At 43.0% G+C, this 23,939-nt stretch overlaps 1 protein-coding gene across 1 annotated transcript in view; it reads left to right on the top strand.

Annotated features, from left to right (window-relative positions):
• The window catches only part of UBR4 (ubiquitin protein ligase E3 component n-recognin 4), a 128,030-nt gene that overhangs the window by 65,355 nt on the left and 38,736 nt on the right, over positions 1-23,939 (top strand). Inside the window, 20 exon segments of the mRNA XM_036866703.1 lie at positions 183-320; positions 1,036-1,210; positions 7,557-7,653; positions 8,322-8,429; positions 8,869-8,985; positions 9,942-10,151; positions 11,671-11,820; positions 13,063-13,290; positions 14,045-14,123; positions 14,617-14,862; positions 15,984-16,152; positions 16,677-16,821; positions 17,402-17,487; positions 18,219-18,306; positions 18,568-18,761; positions 20,363-20,602; positions 21,007-21,145; positions 21,876-22,001; positions 22,116-22,244; positions 23,025-23,368. Coding sequence (XP_036722598.1) covers positions 183-320; positions 1,036-1,210; positions 7,557-7,653; positions 8,322-8,429; positions 8,869-8,985; positions 9,942-10,151; positions 11,671-11,820; positions 13,063-13,290; positions 14,045-14,123; positions 14,617-14,862; positions 15,984-16,152; positions 16,677-16,821; positions 17,402-17,487; positions 18,219-18,306; positions 18,568-18,761; positions 20,363-20,602; positions 21,007-21,145; positions 21,876-22,001; positions 22,116-22,244; positions 23,025-23,368 — 3,208 coding nt within the window.

The raw sequence follows: 23,939 nt of genomic DNA, 5'->3' as shown, positions 1-23,939 counted from the left end.
TGTTTGCAATGCACCATGTATAGTGTTTGTTCCTGTTAGTGATTAACCAGCAAAGCAAATCCTTCCCTTTTTTCTTTGACAACAGGATGTATAAACTGCATTGTGTCTTCTGCACTATGTAGTTTGATGCTTTTGCCCCAAAGAGGGGTTTTTACCTGTAACAGCTCTCATTACTCTCTCAGCTCCAGCCTCAGACGACGAGGGCAGCACAGCAGCAACTGATGGTTCCACCCTTCGGACCTCCCCTGCTGACCACGGTGGTAGTGTGGGCTCGGAGAGCGGGGGAAGTGCAGTGGACTCGGTGGCTGGCGAGCACAGTGGTAATACGGCTGGAGGTCCTGATATCCTTGGGCAGAGAGGGTGGGGACAAAATAGAAATCCCTGCCTGGGTCCTAGGATTGGTTTCAGCAAAGGGGAGTTTAATTATCTGTTAGTGGAAGAAAAAAATGACATACATAATCCCAAATCATGATTAGTTGAAAACAAGGATGGTATGACTTTGAAATCAGTCCTACGGTGGCTTTTGCTTCTTCTGTTGTGGAAGAGATTTTGGGCAGTCCCATTGTTAATGATCTGGTATATTAATATAGCAGGCCATCTGTACTGGCTGGTGGGGGTTGGGCTTCTAGAATGAGGAAGCATGACAAGCCATTTTGGTTTGATCTTAAAAATCAGTCTCTGCTTAAAAATTGGATATGAAAATTTTTTGTGGAAGAGATACAGAGTAGCTGATAATTTCGAGATTCCCAAATCAGTATGTGTTTCTTCTGGAGTATGAGATGGAAATTTATCAACAGTTGAGATTAATTGTTCTTGTGGGTGGATCTTCTGTTCTTTGGGTACCCAGAGAGTCATTTAGTCATTTAGTCATTTAGTCCTGTGGGGCAGAAATCGTGAATTCAATCCTTATTGACCTTCACACAGAAGAAAAAGATTTTCTAAAGCTACCAGTCAGGTAATTGCTGACTTAAGAATGCACTGGATTCCACCGTGCTTTGGGAGTTGATTTGTACTTTTTAAAACATTTCCCTCTAGTATCTGGCCGGAGCAGTGCTTATGGTGATGCCACAGCAGAGGGGCATCCGGCTGGACCAGGAAGTGTCAGTTCAAGCACTGGCGCCATCAGCACCACCACCGGACATCAGGAAGGAGATGGCTCCGAGGGAGAAGGAGAAGGGGAAGGGGAAGGAGATGTCCACACTAGCAACAGGTCAGGAGCTGGCCACTTGCACTCAAGAGGCTTTCCTAGGGGAGAATGTTTCAGGAATAGGATGATGGATCAGTTGCAGGAGGTGGAGTGGTGGTAACAGTTTATTTCTTTTGAAATGGAAAGGTAATAGACTCGTGAAACAATTTAAAAACCTTAAGAAGTGTTCTAGGTCTGTCTTCTGGTCCTAATTAGAATTTCATCAAATCAATTGCAGAGAGAATAGAAAGTGGTTTTTTTCGTAGGGCCTGCCTATATCCCTTAGTAAAAGGGATTGTCGTAAAAACACGTGTCCTCCTTAGTCAAATCTTTCTTGTTTCATCATTAACTGTACACTCATTTTGTAGCTTTCTCTTCATAAATGACACTGTTCTGGGCTCAAAAGTGATAGTTATTAAGTAAATACTAGAAATAACTGCTTGTTCAGCATGTTTATTAGGTAATAGAGAGATCAAACAGCAAATACAAGTTTATGACTAGAAATACCAGTGGTGGGGCATTTGGCAAATTGAAAGTAATCCATAAAATCCTAATCCAGCCCCCTGAAGAAATTCTGGCGGTATTTGGTACTGGATTGGTGGAGGAATGTATTCTTAACCAAAAGGTGACTAGAGAAATAGAAGAGGAGGAAGAAAAGAAACCTAAGAATATACTCGTGATACAATGTTTGTTAAATTTGGTGAGGCCCATAGTTATCACATTAGTGCAGAAATCAGTATTTTGAACTGAATGATTTCTATCAGAAAAAGAGGTAACTGAACAGTCAGGCATCGGAGACATTTTGGGAGGGCATCAGTGAGTGTTTCCTCTATTCCCTGTGTCCTTCCACTTAAACTCTTGCAGCATCCCTTTGGGGAAGGTGACCTCTGGCTCAGTTAACTGTTGATATTTTGATGGGATTTGTTTCTTAACTGCTTAACCTAAAAGGCATTTTCTACTTAATCTTTTTTTTTCCTCTTCATGTGATTTCTAGGTTAATTCCATGTGTTCAGATAATGTGATCTTTGTGATTTTTGGTTCTTTGAAGTTTATTTTTCAAAATATTTTTAATCCAGTCTACCTTTGCTTTTTAATTGGAACAGTTAAGTTCATTTATAACTGATGTTAATTACTGATATATTTGAATTTATTTTGTGCTTCTTATTTGTTCTGCCTGTTTCCGTGTTTCTTTTTCTTTGTAGCCCTCTTGTGGGTTGATTTGCTCTTTTCTCATTCCCCCCTGCCCCAACTTTGCAAGTTTGGAGGTTGTTTACTCTGTTTCCAGTCTTTCAGTAGTTATACTAATCACTTCAACATGCATACTTAACCAAAACTAAAGTTAACTAAGAGCTATATCTTCTTCCTGAATGAGTACCTTAGAAGACTTTGCTCATTCTTATCAATTTAAGCTATTATATTTGTGTGTTTTAAGAAAAGTCTTTTTAAAGCTTTCAAGATATTATTGCTCTTTTATATAATTTATGTAGTCAGTGTCTGTTTAGATTTGCTCACACGTTTACCACTTTCTACACCCATGTTTTCTTTGTGCATCTCAGACCTTCCATCTAGGATCATTTTCTTCTTGAAGTATGTCATTTAGATTTTCCTTTAGGGGAGGTCCCCTGCTTTCAAAATCTCAGGTTTTGTTAGTCTGGAAAATGTCTTTATTTAGCTTACATTTTGTGGATGTATTTTTGATGGGGATAGAATTTTGTGTTGATGGTTTTATCCTCCCAAAATTGAAAATGGTATCCATTGTTATTGCCAATGAGATGTCACCTGCTGTTACAATTATTGCTTCTTTGAAAACAATGTCTTTACTGCTGCTCTTAAGATCTTTATCTTGTCACTGTTATTTGTAGTTTTACTAGGATAGGTTTAGGATGGATTTCTTTACATTTGTTCTGCTTGAATGTTTGGGTTAGTGTCTTTTATTAATTCTAGAAACTTCTCATTCATTAATCTCATTCAAATATCTCATTCATTAATCTCATTGGGCATTGCTTCTGCCTCATTTTCTGTTATTTCTCTTTCTGGGACTTAAATAGATGTTAGACCATCATATTCTCTTCTCCATGTATCTTAATATCTCTTTTCTTTCTTTTTTAAATTCCTCTGCTTAGTTATTTATAGTTTCCTAAGATTTATTCGAGTGACATCAGAAAACATCAAATACATAGTTATAAGTTTGGAAGATATATAACACTTCTACACTGAAAACTATAAAAGCTCATTGAGGGAAATTAAAGAAGATCTAAATAAATGAAGGGATATACCATGTTTATGGATTGAAAGACTCATTATTATAAAGATAACAATTGTCTTAACATTGATACAGGTTCAGTATAATCCCGGTCAAAAGTCTTAGCTGGCTTTATTTATGTGTCAAAACTGACAAGCTGATAACTAACATTTATTTGGAAGAGCAAGGGACTAAGATTAGCTAAGGCAATATTGAAGAAAACCCACAAAATTAGAAGACTACACAACTGTAGCTTATAAAGCTGTGCTCAGTAAGACAGTGGGATATTGGTGCAAGGATAGACAAAATAGATTAACAAAACAGACTAGCGTTCAGAAACAGATTCACACATACATAGTCAACTGATTTATGACACAGATGAGACTTCTGTATAGTGGAAGAAAGATGGTCTTTTCAACCAATGGCAATAGGTTGGTTGGAAATTAATATGGAATAAAATGAGTCTTGACCTGATCATACACAAAAATCAGTTGCTATGGATTTAAACACAAAAGGTGACACCGTACTGGTTTTAGAAGACAAAATATCTTCATAACTTAGGGTTGGCAAAGATTTCTTAAATAGGACACAAAAAGTATTAGCCAAAAGGAAAAAGATATATAAGCTGGACTGTATTTCAGCAGCTGATTCTTTTTTTCCTGCTTTTGTCTCAGCATCAGGATTTGAGTCAGCTAATTTTTCTTACAGACTCCTGGATGGGGAAAAAGTGGTACGGGGGGAAGTGGTATATTTGTTTACTTTTAAACTCAGGGTGTAGCCTTCTGTGTTTTTTTAATGAGATTCTCTTTGAAGACTCTCCTCACTTGGGGCAGATTCTAGGCCTCTTTTCCTAGTCCAGATGCCTTGTAAGGTCCTAGCAACCTGATGTACAAGTTGCCGTTAGAGCATCATAACCTCAAGTTTTTGGATGCCCTGAAATCAGTCTCAGGGCTCTGCTTACCCCTCTGGATTTCTATCTTTACTCATTTTCTGGCCTAATAATTTCTTAATTGCTAGTGAGCTCATTATTGCTTTTATTTTGACCTTGTATTCTGTGATCTTTCTAAATTCACTTAAATTCTAATTATAGGTTTTGATAATTAGATTAATCCTAATTATGGGTTTGGTAATTAGATTAATTCTTATCACAGATTCCACATGAACAGTCTTGTCTCCTGTAAATAATGACATTTAAGTTTTTTCCCTTCAATCTTTACACCTTTTAACTGTTTTCTCTTGCCTTATTGTATTGGGTAGGAGAGAAGTGGTGATGGTGGAAATCCTTACCTCATTCCCAGACACAGGAGAAAAGGTTTCCTACTTTACCATGAAGTATGATGTTAAGTGGAAGGTTTTCTGGGATATTCTTTATCAAATTAAGTTTTGCTACTAGTTTGCTGGGAGATATTTTATCTTGGGTTGGTTTTTGAAGCTTTCCAGTTGCTTTTGTGGCACTTAGTTGATTATATGTTTTTCTCCTTTATTCTGTTTAAGGTTGTAAATTACAGTAATTGATATTTTCCGTTATTAAACCAACCTTCTGGGGACACCTGATCGTGATGTCTTATCTTTTGTATCACTGGATTTGATTTGCTGATACTTTATTTAGGCCTGTAATTTTTCTTCTTTGAAATGTTTTTGTCAGGTATCGGTATTCATGTTATTCTGGCCTCATAAAGTAAGTGAGGACATGTTTCCCATTTTCTGTTCTCTACAAGAGTTTGTGTAAGATTGGTTTTATTTCGTCTGAATTCTTGGAAAAATTTAGCCGTGAAGTCACCTGGGTCTCTAAGGGAAGACTTTCTTTAAGGGAAGACTTTCAACTATAGATTCATTCTTTAAATGACACAGAATTATTTCTGTTTCTTCATGTGTCAATTTTGGTATGTTGTGCTTTTCAAGGAATTCATTCATTTTACTGGGATAAAGTTGTTCATAATATATCTTATCATCCTTTTAATGTCTTTAGGATTTGTAGTGATATACCTTTTTTTCATTTCTAGTATGGGTAACAAATATTTCCCCCCCCCCAAAAGTCAGTCTTGCTAGAAGTTATCAACTTTATTTACAAAGAACCAACATTTGGCTTTGATTTTTCTCTGTTATATACCTACTTTCTATTTCATTTCCACTCTTGATTATTTCCTTTCTCTTCTTACTAACTTTTTTTGTTTTAGTATCTTATTTTGGGGGGAGGGGGATAATTTTCTGGTTTTTTTTTTAGTGTCGTAAGATGGAAGGTTAAATCATTGATTTTAAACCTTTCTTTTTCAATACATATTTGAAGCTATATATTTCTCTCTAAAATTCCCTTTAACATTGCTTTGGCTGGAGCTCACATACTTTTTATATGTTGTATTTTCATTGCTGTTCAGTTCAAAATGTTTTCTAAATTCTTTTGTAATTTAGTCTTTGGCCCATGGGATATTTAGAAATATGTTGCCAAATTTCCAAACATTTGGGGATTTTCTAATTATTTTTGTTATTGATTTACAGTTTAATTTACTGTGGTTGGGGAACATACTATGTGATTTCGATGCTTTGAAATTTCTTGAGACTCATTATTTCGAAAATGTTGTTATATCTTTTTAGGATTTTCATTTGTTTTTAGCTGGAGGGTCAATTTAGGTAACCTAGCCATATTGCTAATGAAATTCTCTAAAGTTGTTTTAAGTTAACTGTATTTTTCAGGAATAAGTTAATTAAAGAATTGTTAAGTAACTTATTGTTTTAAATAATAGAATAACTGAATTGGTTTTACTTTGTCACGAGGAGGAAATTGTAATTTTGGTACACTGTTTAATTTTTTTGTTAAGTTGCAAGAGTACTACTATCTTAAGAGTTTGAAAAGTCAGTAATCTGGCATGATCTTGGTCCAGATCCAGACTCTACTCATTATGTTGGCTTTTTCCTTTCTGTGTATATTCACATGCACGTTCTCCAAATCTGAGGATTTTAATCTGTCTCAGAACTTGTTATGTTTTATTCTAAAAGTATTAAGCTGCTGCTGTCATCTCATCTTTCATCACTTGTACCTTATCTGTTCCTGAGCAATTTTTATTCATTTGTAGTCCTCACACAGCTGGTCTAATTATTCGAAGATGCATGCCTGGGCTTTTGTGTATTACTATATTCTGAAGGTTGTTTAGCTTGTTCCTTCAAGTTCTTTTAGAAAAATTGTCATTTATTATTCAAGACTATTTTCATTCAGACTTTTATTATACTGAAAATATTCTGGATACCTGCTAGGATATGGAATGCATGAAAATCACACTTAAAAAATATGAAGGCATGTGGTTTCTTACACATGTAAAGTAAAATGAAGCAAAATGGTTTATTAATTTTGAGAGTGAATCCATTAATTGATTTAGCAAATGCACTGTTAATCTGTGTAAGATTGTGTTAGGTGAGACTGCCAACCAACTTGTTGACAAGACCCTAATTAATTTTCATATTGGTCCTCTTGAATCAGCATATTCACTAGAGATCCAGAAACACACATTTGTTACACTACAGAAGCCCAGCTGTACATCTGCAGATGAAGAAGGCTAGGTAGTGGCCAACTGCATATATGGGAGAACTCACGGTTCTAGTATTGATGTTGAGATTGAATTTTATACTAGGAAAAATGATGACTAAGCTGTGAGAGGGCAAAGCAGTGACTGGCCTTCCTAAGGACTTGGGAAACAAGAAGAAGGGACTAGGTCACTATACAATTGGATGATGTAAAATTTGTAGACGGCAGAATTCCAGAAAATAATGCTTGGAGGCGGAATAGGGCCATGTGTTGGAAAAAGCCATAGAGCTTACTATTGAAGGTTTGGTTTGAATATTGAGAACAACCAGGACCTGGTTGCTTGAGAAATATTTTAACTTCCTATAGTAAGTTTTCAGTACCATCAGTTGTATCTTGGAATAGTTTTGGTCCACTTTAACAGAGTGAGATTTTTCCTTCTATGTTACTGGTATACCAAAGGCATGTCTTAACAGTTTTTTTTTTAAAATGCTAGGATTGTTCCTAAGAAGTAGCTTCCTTATTTATGTCAGTGGCAGGAGGAAAGAACTATATTCAGCTGGTTAGTATTTGTGTATTAGCTCATGTTTCATGTATTTTCCCTGGTCTTTTAGGCTGCACATGGTCCGTCTGATGCTGTTGGAGAGACTACTGCAAACTTTGCCCCAGTTACGAAGTGTTGGAGGTGTCCGGGCCATTCCATACATGCAGGTATCCCTCAGTTCACTTGGGTCTGTCACATCAAAGTTGGACCATCCTTAAGCATGCTCACAGCTCTCCTTCTGAGGCTCTGTAAGACTTGGTTTGGTATTAGGTTATAGAATAATGGAATGTAATTTTGAATTGCAAGTTATAGCCCTTCATTTTATAGATGAGAAGGCCGAGGATCAGAGAATGAAGTTAAAAAATTTCTACAGCTATCCAGGTAGTTATTGACAGAGCCAGGAACAAAAAGTCTGCTCCAGAGATTCTTAGTGTCTAGTAACTCTTTATTAGTATTAGTAATAGAGTGTGGTCTGATAGCTATTCTCCCACTAGCTGCCTTCGTCTTAGGCAAAATTGTTCTTTAATTAGAATACCACAGTGCCATATCTTAAGCCACTTTGGTTGGATATAGTGTAGGCTAGTCAATTAGTTTTGCAGACTTTTTGCAGAACATTTTCTGTGATGGCCAAGGGTAACATATGCCATAATTTGACTCTTCTGACTCTGGACACTTCAACTTTGGTTACCTTAGGACTTAGAACCTTTTCATGGATTATTGTTATGATTGACAGGGCAGTCAGGAAGACTGGGATTTCTTCTGAAACACCTTGTGTTTAGAATTGTTGTTCTTTAGGGAATTGGCTTTCATGTTTTCTCTCTCTGTTGATGTCCAGGTCATTCTGATGCTTACTACAGATCTGGATGGAGAAGATGAGAAAGACAAGGGGGCCCTGGACAACCTGCTCTCCCAGCTTATTGCTGAACTGGGCATGGATAAGAAGGTGAAATTTGAGAGTCATACTGTGTGAGAGGCAGGGATTGGCTGAGATCGGTTTTCAGTTTTTCATTCCTCTCTTAGAGGAGCTTCACCTAGTTTCAGGGGTGACCCTCCACTGAGGGCTCCAGTTCTGTTGATTCATCAGAAACGTTTTTAGTGCCTGCTTTGGCCCTGGCATACTTTTGGCTCTGGCTATAAATGAGGAACAAGACCAAGTCCCTGCCCTCATGGACCTTTTGTAGCTCCACAAGGTAAAAACAATAAATTGGTTGTTTGTATCTTAACATGGCTTCCTAGGTGTATCAGGCTCTAGATCATCCACGTATAGACCACAAGTACATTGGAGCTTGTTTTGTCTCTGAGTCCATGTGAGGCAATCTTGTTGAGAGGATGCCTCAAGGTTAAAGTAAGTGTGGTCTTCTGGGCTCCGCCTCTGTCCGCAGGATGTCTCCAAGAAGAACGAACGCAGTGCCCTGAATGAGGTCCACCTGGTGGTGATGAGGCTCCTGAGTGTCTTCATGTCCAGGACCAAATCCGGATCCAAGTCTTCCATATGCGAGGTATCTTGCTTTGGGCTAATGGGCGTGGGGCAAGGAACGAGGATTGTCTGGGTGGCGCTCGGACAGCAGGCAGAGGCCTCTGTTAGAGCCAGGCCGTCGTCGCTCGAGAGCAGTAAGATTCTAAGCTGCCACCGCTCAGGGGCAGAGCATCCACCTTTCTCGGGGGCCCATCCAAGCTCTGATCTTTTCCAACAATCCCTCCACTGGGGGCGGTTAAAGTGTTTGGAAGTTCCATTATTGAAAAGCAGGAGACTGTTCTGCCAGGCGCAGAGTGGCTAAGAGGATTCCCCTCCTGTATGTTGCTATAAGGTATGGTAATAGAACAGAGAGAAAGCAGTGGTGTGTGGTGGAAAGGAGATTAACACAAAGCAGAGAAGGTAGAAATGGAGGCTGAACTGCGTCCGGTCTTAATGAGCTTCTGAGCTGTGTGGGTGGCTGGGGTTTGCCAGGCTCTCCTAATGGTTTTATTTACAGTAGCTTTTCTCCCGCTTTTCTGTTCATGTGATCACTCACCCCATCTCCTTTGGAAGCTGGTTCTATGGAAAGAGCCCCTACTAGGAGGGTGGGGCTGCCAAGAAGTGCCTATAGTGGAAAGTTTTCTCTCTCTTTAACATAAATGGGCTTCTTTTCTAGCTGTCCAAGGAGAAAGAGAAAACCTCTTCCCTGCAGGTGGAAGGGTTATCTAATCCTGGCCTCCTTGGCCTCTGGCACATATGGGTAGGGAGATTAGAGTTGGGAACTGGTGTTTCTTTGTTTTCTCTTACCATGCTGGTGTTCAGAAGAGTGGGGGAAATGTTTGAGCTAGTCGGGAAACTTTTAACTCAAGAGAGTGACTCCCTCACTTCCGTGACGGCTACTCCTAAGGCTGTTGTGAGTGCGTTTCCTACCCCCAACACTCAGCTGAATGCCGCACTGTGCTACAGGCCATTCTTAGCTTCTCCCTGGTTTTTCCCCAGTCATCTTCCCTCATCTCCAGTGCCACAGCAGCAGCCCTGCTGAGCTCTGGCGCTGTGGACTACTGCCTGCACGTGCTCAAGTCCCTGCTGGAGTACTGGAAGAGCCAGCAGAACGATGAGGAACCCGTGGCTACCAGCCAGCTGCTGAAACCACATACTACGTCATCCCCACCCGACATGAGCCCATTCTTCCTCCGCCAGTATGTGAAGGTGAGGTCCTTCCCCGGGCAGTGAACCACTCCTGTCCCTCATCCAGGGCACTGACCTCTTCAGTCTCAGTGAGTAGCACTGAAGGACCCGAGGATGTCACATACTCCCCCTGCTGTTACAGGATGCCCTAGTTTAGAAGATGGACTTTCTGGTCAGGTGAGTCCGGTAACATGTCTCTCGGGAACAGGTGTTCCCACTTGCCAGCCATGAAGCTTGGAGAAGTTCTATCTAACCTTAGTAAGCCTCAGTTTGCACACCTGGAAAATGAGCATACACATAGTATCTGCTTTATAGAGTTGTTGTGAGCATTGGATGAGGTGATGTTTGTAAAGTGCAGTGCCTAGCACATACCAGTGCTCAATAAATGTTAATTATTATTACCATTTCTGTTCCATTTGAGTCCATGTAGTGGTGCATGATGGCCTGGGGTAGCTGTGCTTCTTATTGCATACTCAGGACTGCTTTGAATAGTATGGGAGTATAACAGGGCAAAAATTGTGAATCTGATCATGTCCTTCTCTTTGTATAACCTTCTAGTGGTTTTCTATAACTTTTCAGCCAAAAAGTTCTTTGCCGATCCAGCTATCTACTTAACTCTCTACTTTATCAACTATAACACCCCTGCATGCAGCCCTGCTAATCTGTGCATCTCTCCCAGAGTACATGCTGTCCCTTCAGAAATTTTTTCCTCTCCTTCTGCATCCCTTCCTTCTCCTGTCTAGTTAATTCCTAGCCCTTCTTCAAGACCCAGCTCAAGTATTGGATCCTTCCCCAGCACACTCTTCCCTGCTGTCTGAGCGAGATGGCCTTTCCCTGGTCCCAGACCCTGTGCACACATGTAGAGTCTTCCCCTCCAGACTATCAGCAAAGACCATATTTTATTTCTCTTCACACTCCCAGTGCTTGACATAGATCTGATAAACAACTGGTGATTGAATATGTGGGACACATGCCCACAAACTCTCGCAGACTCTTCCTGGGGACCACATAGGCTGTAGCATAGCTGTTGTTTCCATTGTCCTCAGTCTCTCGGTACTCCTGCCTCTGTGTGTGGGCCCAGGATCTCGACTGAGTTTAGTGATCTTTGACACCCCCTTGGTTACAGGAATATTTCTTGTTATCATGGAAAACTTTGGTTCTAGGGAATGGAATACATCTCATAGAAAGTCAGAAATCCTTCTCCATTACTGTGTTTTCAATTTTTTCCTATTCTAATTTTTGTGTAAGCAGAGTAAAATCAATCCAGTGTCAAAAACCAGAGTGAAATGTTAGAACTTTTAAGAGCAGTGAGATCTGCCTCCACAATAAGCTTTGCATGTAATGAAATTGCCCCCGGGAGCCTGGGGTCTTCCTGGATCTGTAAACTAAACTATCAGTCGGTGAAGTCTCCAGCTTTGAAAGGTGCCATTTACCATCTTCAACGTGAGGTACTCCTAGTGAGCAATAGACCAGCCTTTTTCCTAACTGTGGTCAGGGGAAATTGTCAATCACGGTTCTTATACAAATGTTCTTCTCCCAGGGCCACGCTGCTGATGTGTTTGAGGCCTATACTCAGCTTCTCACAGAGATGGTCCTGAGGCTGCCATACCAAATCAAAAAGATCGCTGACGCCAATTCTCGCATCCCACCTCCTGTCTTTGATCATTCGTGGTTTTACTTTCTCTCAGAGGTAAGTGAAGGTCCCAGTCGAGGAGAGGACACACCGCTGTGACTGCCTTTGTGGCTCCCTTGCATCCTAACCCTCATGTGGTGTTTCCCCAGCAGAGTCCCTCCCGCCATCTAGGCCTTGCCCCTCCAGGGTGTACTATGTGGGGAAACTGTGGAAGACGTGTATCAGAGCAAGCCATCCACTTTAGTTTTTGATTCGCTACACTTACCTTCCCCCACATGTGGTGATAATGGACAAGTCTAATAGTTTGGACTCTGCCTGGAAAACAGAAAGTATACTAGTTAAATGAACTGAGAGATTTTAATATAGAGAATTGGTTAAACAGCCACTGAAGAACCAAAAAGATAAAAAGGGAACGTTGCGGTAGCACAGGGCTAGTAACTGCCAGCAGCAGCTGCCAGCGGCCCCCTGAACGCAGAGGAGAGGCTGGCGGGTCTGAGGAGGGTCCGCTGCTGCCCGTACCTCAGGAGCTCTGAAGGGTTGTGATGTGCTTGGTTCTGGAAGTTCTAAAAGAAGCCGGTGAACAGGACCACCCGGACCTGGTTTGTCCTTGACTATTGAAGAGATGCTGGAGGCCGCTAGGGTGAAGGGCTGCTCCTGGGACGGCAGGCAGGTGGGAAGGAGCAAGTCCCTTCTCTCCCTCCTGCCTTTTGGTGTCCCTCCAGTGCTCCCCACTGGCAGAACCTAAGAGGGAACCAGCTGGCAAGAAACAGCGCAGTTAGCTTTAGTTCTGGACTGGACATCACAGAGCAGGGTATGGTGGGGTGGCTTTGGAGCTGAGAGAAAATAGCTGAATAACCTGCACAGCAAGCATGAGATTAACTCTGGGACGAAGAATGTTAGCAAACCGCAAATAGCCATTTCAAGTCATGTAGATGTAACAACGCAGCTTCTTCCCCGCCTCTTTTACCTGAAAGAGAGATTCTGAATTTTTTTTTCTTTACACGTCCATTCTGGGTGGGCTGGAGTGGAGACCAGCCTCCTATAGATTCCTAAGTACTCCACGAGCGGTAGCAGGAATGTTACTACTTTTCCCTTTTTGATGTTTTTCTTTCTATGCCTTTCTTTCTCCTGGTCCTTGTAAGGAATACTAAAGTTCACCAGAGGCTAGCTTGACTGCAAGGAAGTAGCTTGGTTTGTGTTACCAGTTTTTAGTAACAGCTCATGAAAAACCAAGGCGCCGTGGCTGGTACAGATACAGTTCCAGAGTCATTGACTCTTTGTGTCGTTTCTCCCCTCAAGTACCTGATGATCCAGCAAACTCCATTTGTGCGCCGGCAAGTCCGCAAACTTCTGCTCTTCATCTGTGGGTCAAAGGAGAAATACCGCCAGCTCCGGGATTTGCACACCCTCGACTCCCATGTGCGCGGGATCAAGAAGCTGCTGGAGGAGCAGGGGATCTTCCTCCGGGCAAGTGTGGTCACAGCCAGCTCTGGCTCCGCCCTGCAGTATGACACGCTCATCAGCCTGGTACGGCCGGTGCTGGGGTGGTGTGGTAGGGCAGGGAGAGACTGTGGGCGAGGCTCAGCCAAGTGGGTAAGAGGATGGAGCGGCACACACAGGGCTTTTCAGTATTTTGAGAACATCATGGCCAGGGTTGCGATCAGGGTAGATCCATGATACCCAGCTGGGTGCTGTGCCACATGCAGTTGGCTTCAGGGTCGGCAATTGCCCCTCCCTGGTCCCACCCCCACCTGGCAGTGGTTCTTCTGTTGTGAGGAGGGGTGGCTTGGGCTTTTTACCAGTGTCATTTGCTCATGTGGACAGGATCAACCCGAGATTTGTGCACCTCTCTTTTTTGTCCCTGAATACTAAAGAAATGATGTATTATCGCCTAAGATCAGTTGTTTGACTTTGAGGAGTAAATTGAATATATTGCATAGGAACATCTAGAAAGAACATCTTCAGTGTTAAAGACTCCTAATCCAGTGTTCTTACTATTATGCTTTTAGCAAGAAAAAAATAAACTGAATTGTAGTGTCTTGGGTCATGACCTACCTTTCCTGCTGCACTATTGAGTGGTCTGAAGAATCCCTGAAAACAAAAGGGCTTTGTGTGGTGGAACGTTGAATATAGGAGGCTCAGTGTTTGGGATTTGGTCCCAGGTTCACCGCGGCACCGATCAACCTTGCACAGAGGGCCAGGGTTTGTAGTCCAGAGCTCAGGTGATGACCCCTCAAGACAGCAGGTGTGGGTCATTTCTGGTGATTGGTTTCCATTTCAGATGGAGCACCTGAAAGCCTGTGCAGAGATTGCTGCCCAGCGAACCATCAACTGGCAGAAATTCTGCATCAAAGATGACTGTAAGCAGTGCTTCTCCTTTTGGTTGCTGTTATTCATTCATTCCTTCAAGAACTGTTCATTGAAGCCCACTATATGCCAAGCATTAAACTGGGTTCTAGAGATATAGCCATGAGCAAGATAGACAGAACTCTGCCCAGCAAAGAAGACAAGTAAAAACTTACAAGATTGCTCAGCGTCCATAGATAAAATGTGGGGTGCGGTGGGAGCACAAGGTAGGAGTATCTGACTTCCAGATTGTTGTGGTCAACTAAGGAGGAGAATCATCCTCTTCAAAAGAGTGGGGGCTGGGAGCCAGTCTCTGTGTAGTTGTTGCAGTACTTGTCAGACATTTCCAAAGAGGGTGTAAATTCTTCTGGGAACTTCCAGCAGAGAACCTGGACAACGGAGGTGGTGGGAGTAGGGCAGCCCTGGCGTCTGGAGCAGGTGCTCCCATTCTTGTGTGTGAGTCTCGCAGTTGTGTCAGAGCTGAGCCCCCGTCTCCTCTGCCTGCAGCTGTCCTGTACTTCCTCCTCCAAGTCAGCTTCCTGGTGGATGAGGGGGTGTCTCCGGTGCTGCTGCAGCTGCTCTCCTGTGCTCTGTGTGGCAGCAAAGTCCTCGCTGCACTGGCGGCCTCGGCAGGGCCCTCCAGTGCTTCCTCCTCCTCCGCCCCTGGGGCCACCGGTTCTGGACAAGCCACAACACAGTCAAAGTCATCCACGAAGAAGAGTAAGAAAGAAGAAAAGGAAAAGGAGAAAGAGGGTAAGGGTCACCTTCTTGTCTCAGTGACCAGGGTCATGTGTTCTAATCTCTCTGAGAGCACATGGTTCATTCTCTTCTTCTTCTTTTTTTTTTTATTAATTTTTATTGGAGTGTAGTTGCTTTACAACGTTGTGTTAGTTTCTTGCTGTACTGCAAAGTGAATCAGTCATATGTATACATATATCCCCTCTTTTTTAGATTTCCTTCCCATTTAGTTCACCACAGAGCATTGAGTAGAGTTCCCTGTGCTATACAGTGGGTTCTCATTAGTTGTCTGTTTTATACATAGTAGTGTATACATGTCAGTCCCAATCTCCCGGTTCATCGCATTCCCCCCTTCCCCCCTTGGTAACCATAAGTTTGTCATTCTCTTCTTCTGAAAGGGTTTTCATCCTGATTTACAGGGACCTAAAACCCAAATGCCCTCTAGTGTCTACTCTTGGTCTCATTTTCAGTTATGTTGAAGGTGACACCTTAAAGAGTGTGACTTCCATACCTAGTGTCTGTAACAGGAAAGGTCAAAGTGCACCAAACATTTTTACTAGGCCCAAGTTTCTTTTTCTGTGAAATAATAACACTTGCTTCGTGGAGAGATTGTCAGTGTTAAATGAAACTATGCTTATAAATGTGCCTTGTAAACTGGTAAATGCTCTACAAATGGACGCTATAGTGAGCTTTAGCTGAGTCTTTGCCATCAGAAAGGCAAAAGCTTTTTTCTGCGTTCCTGATTTTCATGGTCCTTGGAGGCCTGAGACAGGTGATTGGTGGAGAGCAGTGGAGGTTCACATTCCCCAATGAATTATTCAGATCCCTCTGTGCCGGTCTGTGGTAATGTTGACTGTTGTAGGTAGCAAACTTTTGAAAGGAAATTCCTTCTCCAGTGTGACTATCTTTGTCAGTGCCAGGCTTGTAGAGGTACTTTTTTTGGTAGGATTATTATATCTGGGGCTGACTTTTTGTCCCCCAGTAACCAACTGAAAGTTGTTTTCAAATCATAACCATTTTGGTGAAACATTAAAACGTGGACAGAATTCCCTCTCTTTCCACCTGAGCACTGGCTGTAGGACCCTAGACCACTTGTTCCTACTTTTCAGCCCTTCAGTCCTGCTTTGATCTTGCAGGTGAGAGCTCAGGCAGCCAAGAGGACCAGCTGTGCACAGCTCTGGTGAACCAGCTGAACAAATTTGCAGATAAGGAGACCTTGGTCCAGTTTCTGCGTTGCTTCCTCTTAGAGTCCAATTCTTCCTCCGTGCGCTGGCAGGCCCACTGCCTGACACTGCATATCTACAGGTAGGATCCGGGGCTTAGTTTTAGCAGACTGTGTGGGTCTGGGACCAGAGTGGGTGATGTATCAACAGTTCTGTCTTGGCTCTATGTTACGTACTCAAGGTTGTCCGTACTATCAGTATTTACACCAGTCTGAATCCTCTTGACTATTACAGATTTCTTCATTGAGTTATCTGCTTTTTGGCTATTAAACTGATGTCAGAAGCAAGAGATGATCTGTTTTCCACTAAGAAGGCTATGTTTAGAAGTTTGTAAGATGACCAGGCTTGACTCTTTAGGGTAACAAAGCTCAGTTTCTGCCATTGAGAGATGTCAGATGATGGGAATAAATCACCTCCTGAAGACAGGAAAGGATCATGCTACATCTGTTAAGGTTGATTGTCAAAAGAACAGTAGAGCCATTCAAACTTAACTCATAGTTGTGGGGAAATAGATTCATCTCCAAAACGGTACCTGGGCCTTGTTGATAAATAAAGGAACCTCAGGGTTTTCTGCTGCTTATAATATGAACTGTCATTTATCTACAGAAACTCTAGCAAATCTCAACAGGAGCTCCTGCTAGATCTGATGTGGTCTATATGGCCAGAACTCCCAGCCTACGGTCGTAAGGCTGCTCAGTTTGTGGACCTACTAGGATATTTCTCCTTGAAAACCCCACAAACAGAGAAGAAGGTAACAGACGATCTACGGTCGGAGAGGCTAACTTGCCACATTTTAACCTTTTTTATCTTGAGTTAAGAAACGTTATGATCAACCCACATGGGAGTACATATATGAAATCTCTTTTAAATATAAAGCACTCCCAGTATGTATGCCACCTAGATAATATACACTAGCAAATAAGTATAGTCTGAATTTGGCTTAGCCAATAGAAGTAGATAAAGTGGGGAAGAAAATGCAACTCATTAAAGTTGCTTGGGAAAGAAAGTGCTCCTCTGGGTTTCCTGGCAGTCCTGATCACATATCCAACGTGTTTTTGCAATTAGATAACCATTTCATGGCTTCTCCATAATAATAAAATTTCTCTTCCTCCACAAGGTATAGAAAGAGGGGCTGTCACTAAGATCGTGGAAACTACTAAAGAAGATAGAATCCTTTAAATGACTAGGAGTTAGACTCAGCTTTGTTTGATTCTGAATGAGGGCTGCTACTTCTAGGGTGGTATCAGCTAGAAAGCAGAGGAAAAAAGTCTTTGCCAGTAAGACTTTCCCTTGGGCTTTAATTCTGGTCCTATATTGACTTCTGTTTTCAGTTGAAAGAATATTCACAGAAGGCTGTGGAGATTCTTCGTACTCAAAACCACATTCTTACCAACCATCCCAACTCCAACATTTACAAGTGAGTTTTGTTCTGCTTTCTTCCTATTTGAAGCTCGGTCAACAGTCCAGTTGCTATTTCTACATGGATTGGTTGGCTCTTATTTATGAATCAATACGCTCCTGTCTAGTTGGTCTTTGAATCCCTCCCTTGTAGTTGGGGCCTTGTGCATAGAAGGTGCTCAAAATGCAACTGCTGAATTAGGGTTTGGTAAGCAATGATTTAAGAAGGTCTCTAGTTTTCAAGGGTCTAAGTGTAAATCACATAAGGCAAGTTTACAGAAATGGCTGCATTAAAAAAAAACAAAAACAAAAACAACAACTTTGGAAGAGAGTGTTGGTTAAACTGTCAGTTTATTATTTCCCTGGTTTATTAGTGACTGTTCTTTTTTTCCCTCCAAACTTTATTGAGGTATAATTTACATACAACAAAATTTACACGTTACAAGTGTACAATTCAATGATTTTTAGTAAATTTAATTGTGACTCTTCTTTGAGTCAAATTTTAATGTAACATTTAGGATTCCTGTGACCTCAGAACAGCTCAGAAATAGGAAACGTCTAAGGTCACTCAGTTGAAATTCCCTTCCTGTGACTTAACTCTGTTGGGATTTCTCACATTTCCTTGTGTTCTCACTAGAGTGAAGCTTGCCTTGGGGAATATTGAGCCATGGTTTTCTCATGGCTTCTTTGTGAAGCTCCATGCTTTCTAAAATGAAAATCTCCTTATGCTAAGACTGCTTTCTTCCTTAGCACCTTGTCTGGCCTAGTGGAGTTTGATGGCTATTACCTGGAGAGTGATCCCTGCCTGGTGTGTAATAATCCAGAAGTGCCATTTTGTGTAAGTGACATCTTTAACATGGACAGTCCTGAGGCTTACAGGGCCAGTGGGTTTCTTGTTTTTAGAGATTGATTATTACTGTATAGGCATCCCTCTCCCAATGGTTGGTTGCAGTGGTATTAATCCTTACCTGCCCTGCTACCTTAAATAGAAACTTCATCCACGGATGAAGAGTGGGTTACGCTGATGAGTTTTGAAGAGGACAGGATGAGCCGTTAGCCTTGAACTAACACAGTGTTTTGTGTGTACTTTTGCATTTAGTATATCAAGCTGTCTTCCATTAAAGTGGACACGAGGTACACCACCACCCAGCAGGTTGTGAAGCTCATTGGCAGCCACACCATCAGCAAAGTGACGGTGAAAATTGGGGACCTGAAACGGACCAAGATGGTGCGGACTATCAACCTCTATTACAACAACCGAACTGTGCAGGCCATCGTGGAGCTGAAAAACAAGTACGGGCTTTTCAGACTTGGGGAGGGGCAGCAGGCTTACGAGGCTCAATACCAGTTGTTGCCTTCGATTGCTGGAATCAGGTAAAGCAGCACATTCCTAGAGGCCTAGTATGTCCTCTTGCCTACTTAGGTCATGGCTGAGGGACACAGGTGAAACACCAGTTCTTAAGGATGCTGACGAAAACTATTTTGAAGTTATGTCCTGTGGAGCCCTCAGGGTCTAAGATCTTCAACAGCCTGAAGGGAAGCTGAGTGAGGGGGACTCTAGGCTTCTCATACCCATGTTAACTAGAGTGGTTCTATTTTTAGATAGACTATTCTATATGGGAAGTAGTTGTTTCTTGGATTAAGACACTGTTCTCTTGTTCACAGAGCAGGCAGTGTTTCTCCAGGAGGTTCTCTAGTTTGAAGTCCTTCCATTTCTGCATGGTGCCTTCCCTCTACATATGCTGATGTTGGATCTTTCTAGATTATCTCTCCCAACATCTGAATCAAGGCATGTTGTATATGGGCCAAAGAGGACACTAGCATGGGTTATAGTGTCAACTTTTACAGAGACAGACCACTTGTTGTTGAAGACTCAAGCATTTTTTTTGGGCAGAGAATATAAGTAGTTGCTACTTGAATGTTTAGACCTACAGGGAGTGCTGCTTTGTGCATAGAATGGAAGTATTGGTATTACTCTAAAGGTAGCATAAAGCTAGCATGTACCACATGAACAAATGGCCACAGGAGCTCTGCTTAAAGGAAGTTTTCTCTTTGTCCTTTGAAAAGCATAGTTAACACTGATGATCTGCAAGTAGAAGCTGCTCATTGGGATGACCCAGTCCCCTCTGGAGAAGGTGGATTTGATTTTCTGTTGTAGAGTCAGCGTAGCTGCTGGTAAAGACCTCAGACTCTGGAATGAGACTGTGGGTTCACATCCCTTGGAGAATTTACGTAGCCTCAGTTTCCTTAACTCTAAAATGGAGAGAAGTCCACTTTCAAGATGTTATTTTAAGGATTAAATGTGTTAGTATATGTGAAGTGCTGAGAACAGAGCCTGACACATAATAAGTTCTTAGTAAATATTAGCTCTAATTGTATTAATATAATTATCTCTAAATTATCCCATGCCTTTACTCTTTCTGACTCTACTTGGCACTTGGTCTGGATCCTGGTATGTCCCTGTGCCTCTCTAAAGCAACCTGAGTTTTATCCTTCCAAGGTAGTTGTCTTGATAGGAACTCATGGCAGTCGTCATCATGGTACCTCTTGGGATTACAGGCTTCAGTGTGGCATACTTTTGGAGTAATATCTTCCCTTGATGTGCATTCCCTTGTTTTTCTGGAGTATCAAAAATTATCATATATAATGTCTTAAAGCACCTGTATGTTATACCCTTTTTTTTTTTAAGAGAGAAAGAATAGAGGAAACATATTTTTAAAATTAAGTTGCTTTTATTTGCCAGATTTCCTATCCTTAGAATAATGAATTAATGGCATTAGAAGAATAGGTAGGGACAGTCTTCTCTTCGTCTCACCAGACTGTCATTGCCGAGGGTCTTGTGAGAGGCTCTTAGGCCATCTGCCTGCCCCTCTGTCTGACACTGTCTCTCCTAGGCCAGCTCGCTGGCACAAAGCCAAGAAGGTTCAGCTGACCCCCGGGCAGACAGAGGTGAAGATTGACCTGCCTTTGCCAATAGTGGCTTCCAACCTGATGATTGAGTTTGCAGACTTCTATGAAAACTATCAGGCCTCCACGGAGACCCTGCAGTGCCCACGCTGTAGTGCCTCAGTCCCCGCCAACCCAGGGGTCTGCGGCAACTGTGGAGAGAACGTCTACCAGTGTCACAAATGCAGGTAAGTGAGTGGTTGTCACCCAGGCCAGGTACATTCCTTGTATTTTTCTGTAAGAGTCTCATTGTGCTCAATTTCATTGTGTGGTGCCCTCATAATAACTAGAGGATTATGGGTATGTAGAGTGCGGAGTTCAAGGATGGAAAAGGGGAAGAGTGGGGTGTGCGTGGGCGTGCGCGTGCACGTGAATTCACGTGACCATCCAGTGGTGGGTGGTGCTGGGGTCCCTAAGTTTGGTTCTGGGTCTCCCTTTCTTGTTACCTGGTTGCTTAAGTCATCCTCGCCTATTTGCTGCTGCCCCTCTGAGAGTCCCTGCAATAGTTTGCAGTGTATAGATGTGGCACGGTCCATCTCCTTTCCCTACAGATCCTCTGCTGCCCCCTGACCCAATCACTATGGTTTTTCAGATCCATCAACTATGATGAAAAGGACCCCTTCCTGTGCAATGCCTGTGGCTTCTGTAAATACGCTCGCTTCGACTTCATGCTCTATGCCAAGCCTTGCTGCGCAGTGGATCCCATTGAGAATGAAGAAGACCGGAAGAAGGTGAGGCCGCATCCGTCCGAGACTCAGGCAGGGCTTTGATCTGAGCTGTGGGCTGAGCTGATGCGGGGAACGTGCTTTCCCTTCTAGCTGAAGTCTTCTCAACTTGGCACTATTTTCAGGGCTCGGCTTTTGAGTGGCAACAAATAAGACAGATATATTGGAACACATGGTTTGCGTAGAATTTTGGAGACATGTTGTTAATGAAACTAGAATATCTCAAGGGACAAATGACAAGACTTGGAAAGGCAGATAGAAATTGGGTGACGTGCCCTGCATTTGTTCCACAGGCTGCTTCAAATTGCGGTTGCTGGCCTTCCCTCATTGTTGGCTTGTTCAGGGGCTCGTTCTCTGCCAGCATGATGTGGTGGGACTGGATGTGGGAGGACAGGGAAGAGGGGGGAACTGTCAGGATAGTCACTAGCAGCAGCAGCCTGGCAAAGCAAAAGAACACCTGGCTTTGGAGTCAGAAGGATGAAAGTTCCAGTACCACCTGTGCTTTTTAATACTGTGTGACCTGGCATAAGTCACTGCTCTCAGCATTGTTCATTTATACATATATCGTATACATTGTGTATTATTAAAAATAACATACCCGCCCCACAGGATTATTGTGAGGAATGGAAATAACGTATGAAACACAGTACATGACCTAGAGGTCCCTGACCGATCACTCAGGGAAAATCTTCATGCTGACGAGCCTTCACGCACGCCCCTGTCTCTTCCTGTCTAGGCTGTTTCCAACATCAACACACTTCTGGACAAAGCTGATCGAGTGTATCACCAGCTGATGGGACATCGGCCACAGCTGGAGAACCTGCTCTGCAAAGTGAACGAGGCAGCTCCTGAAAAGCCGCAGGTAATCCAAAGCTGGAGGGACATTTGAAGAGGGTTCTGGATCAGAAGCAGAAAACTAGCCCCTGGGTGAGGCCATTTCATGGTGGAAGGCTGACAGCTTCCCTCTTGGTTGCAGGATGACTCGGGGACGGCTGGGGGCATCAGTTCCACCTCAGCCAGTGTGAACCGGTACATCCTGCAGTTGGCGCAGGAGTACTGTGGAGACTGCAAGAACTCTTTCGATGAACTCTCCAAAATCATCCAGGTAGAGAAACGGGAGCAGCTGAAGAGTGTGTTTTGTCGTGTGTTATCGACGTTGTTGTCAAAGCAGTTCTTTGCTCTCCCCCAGAAGCTCAGCTCCAGGGGTGCCCTTGCCCAGCCGCACAGCTTCTCACCCACAGCGGTTTTGGGTGCTTGGTAGAGAGCTGAGTTCATTCCAGAAAACAGAATAACGGAGATTATTATAGATGTGTTTTTCTTGACCATTCACAGCCCACGTTTTAGTAGAGGGGTTAACTGGTTTTAAAAAAATTGGGTGCCAAGGTTTTGTTCCCGTTTTTTCTGATAGACGTGTTTGCAGGCTTGAAGGGTAGGGCACACCAACTCTAGTCAACCAGTGTGGGCCATACAGTGGATGGCATGTTACAGACTCCACCCCCATCGGAGGGAAGGCTGGCCGCAGACAAGAGGAGCCAGGGTCCTTGTCCCTTAAGTTGCTGGTGTGCCGTCTTTGCTACACGTGCCTACGTTCCTGACTTTGTTCTTTGTGAGACAGTGTTACGTGGGAGTTAAGGGCATGGGCCTGCGATCAGAGGCTGAGTTCTAACTCTGCCACTTACCTTGGTCAAGCCAACCCCTCTAAGCTCGTTTCTTCCTCTATAAAATGGGGATAAAGTATCTAACTGGTAAGGTTATCAAGAGGGTTAAATTAGATAATGCATGTAAAGTGTTTTTTCAAACCAAAGCTGATTTCTAGTTAACTTCCTCTTTCTCTTTATTTTAATTGCTGATTTCTTTCTCCTTTGTCTTTTTTTTTTTTCCTTAGAAAGTTTTTGCTTCACGCAAAGAGTTGCTGGAATACGACCTGCAGCAGAGGGAAGCAGCCACCAAATCATCTAGGACCTCCGTGCAGCCCACCTTCACCGCCAGCCAGTACCGCGCCTTGTCCGTCCTGGGCTGTGGCCACACATCCTCCACCAAGTGCTACGGCTGTGCCTCTGCCGTCACAGAGCACTGTATCACCCTGCTCCGGGCCCTGGCCACCAACCCCGCCCTGAGGCACATCCTCGTCTCCCAGGGCCTCATCCGGGAACTCTTTGATTATAATCTTCGCAGAGGCTCTGCGGCCATGCGGGAGGAGGTCCGCCAGCTCATGTGCCTCCTGACCCGGTCAGAGCTTGCGCCATGGTGACGGGGGCCGGTCATGCCTGCTCGTGCTGGGGTGGAGGCGGCAGCGGTGCTGGGAGCACCAGAGGGTTCACGGAACCGTGCTTCTCCCTGCCAAACAGCTTCGCTAGCTTATAATAGAGAAAAAAATGGGAAGAGGTTCCAGGTATAGCTGAACAAACTTGGGGAGCATTTGAAGCCCAGGTTTCCATGTAGATAGTATGTTCGTCTTTTATTTGGTTGGTACCAGTGTGGTTTCCTGAGGAAGCAGTTTCTGAGTTTTGGTGAGGGAGGAGAAGGGTACAGCAGGGTACTTGGACTCAAAACTCACACAGAAGAAGACAGTTGGAGCAGTGGAGCCTAGGGATTAAGAGCTTGGATCTGGATCAGAAAGACCCAGTATCGGATATTTTGTACTATGTGCCTTGGACACATTTCTTAACTTCTCTGAGCCTAAGGTTTCCTTATCTGAGAAATACTGATAATGGCAAATATCTTAAAGGCTTGTGGTGAGGATAGACTAACATAATTCATTGCAAGTAATAAATCATATTTGTGGAGTACTTGGTCTGTG

Source organism: Balaenoptera musculus, chromosome 1 (assembly GCF_009873245.2).
Source record: "Balaenoptera musculus isolate JJ_BM4_2016_0621 chromosome 1, mBalMus1.pri.v3, whole genome shotgun sequence".
Taxonomy (NCBI): Eukaryota; Metazoa; Chordata; class Mammalia; order Artiodactyla; family Balaenopteridae; genus Balaenoptera; species Balaenoptera musculus.
The sequence above is the reverse complement of the archived record's forward strand: the minus strand, read 5'-3'. Positions and strand labels throughout refer to the sequence as shown.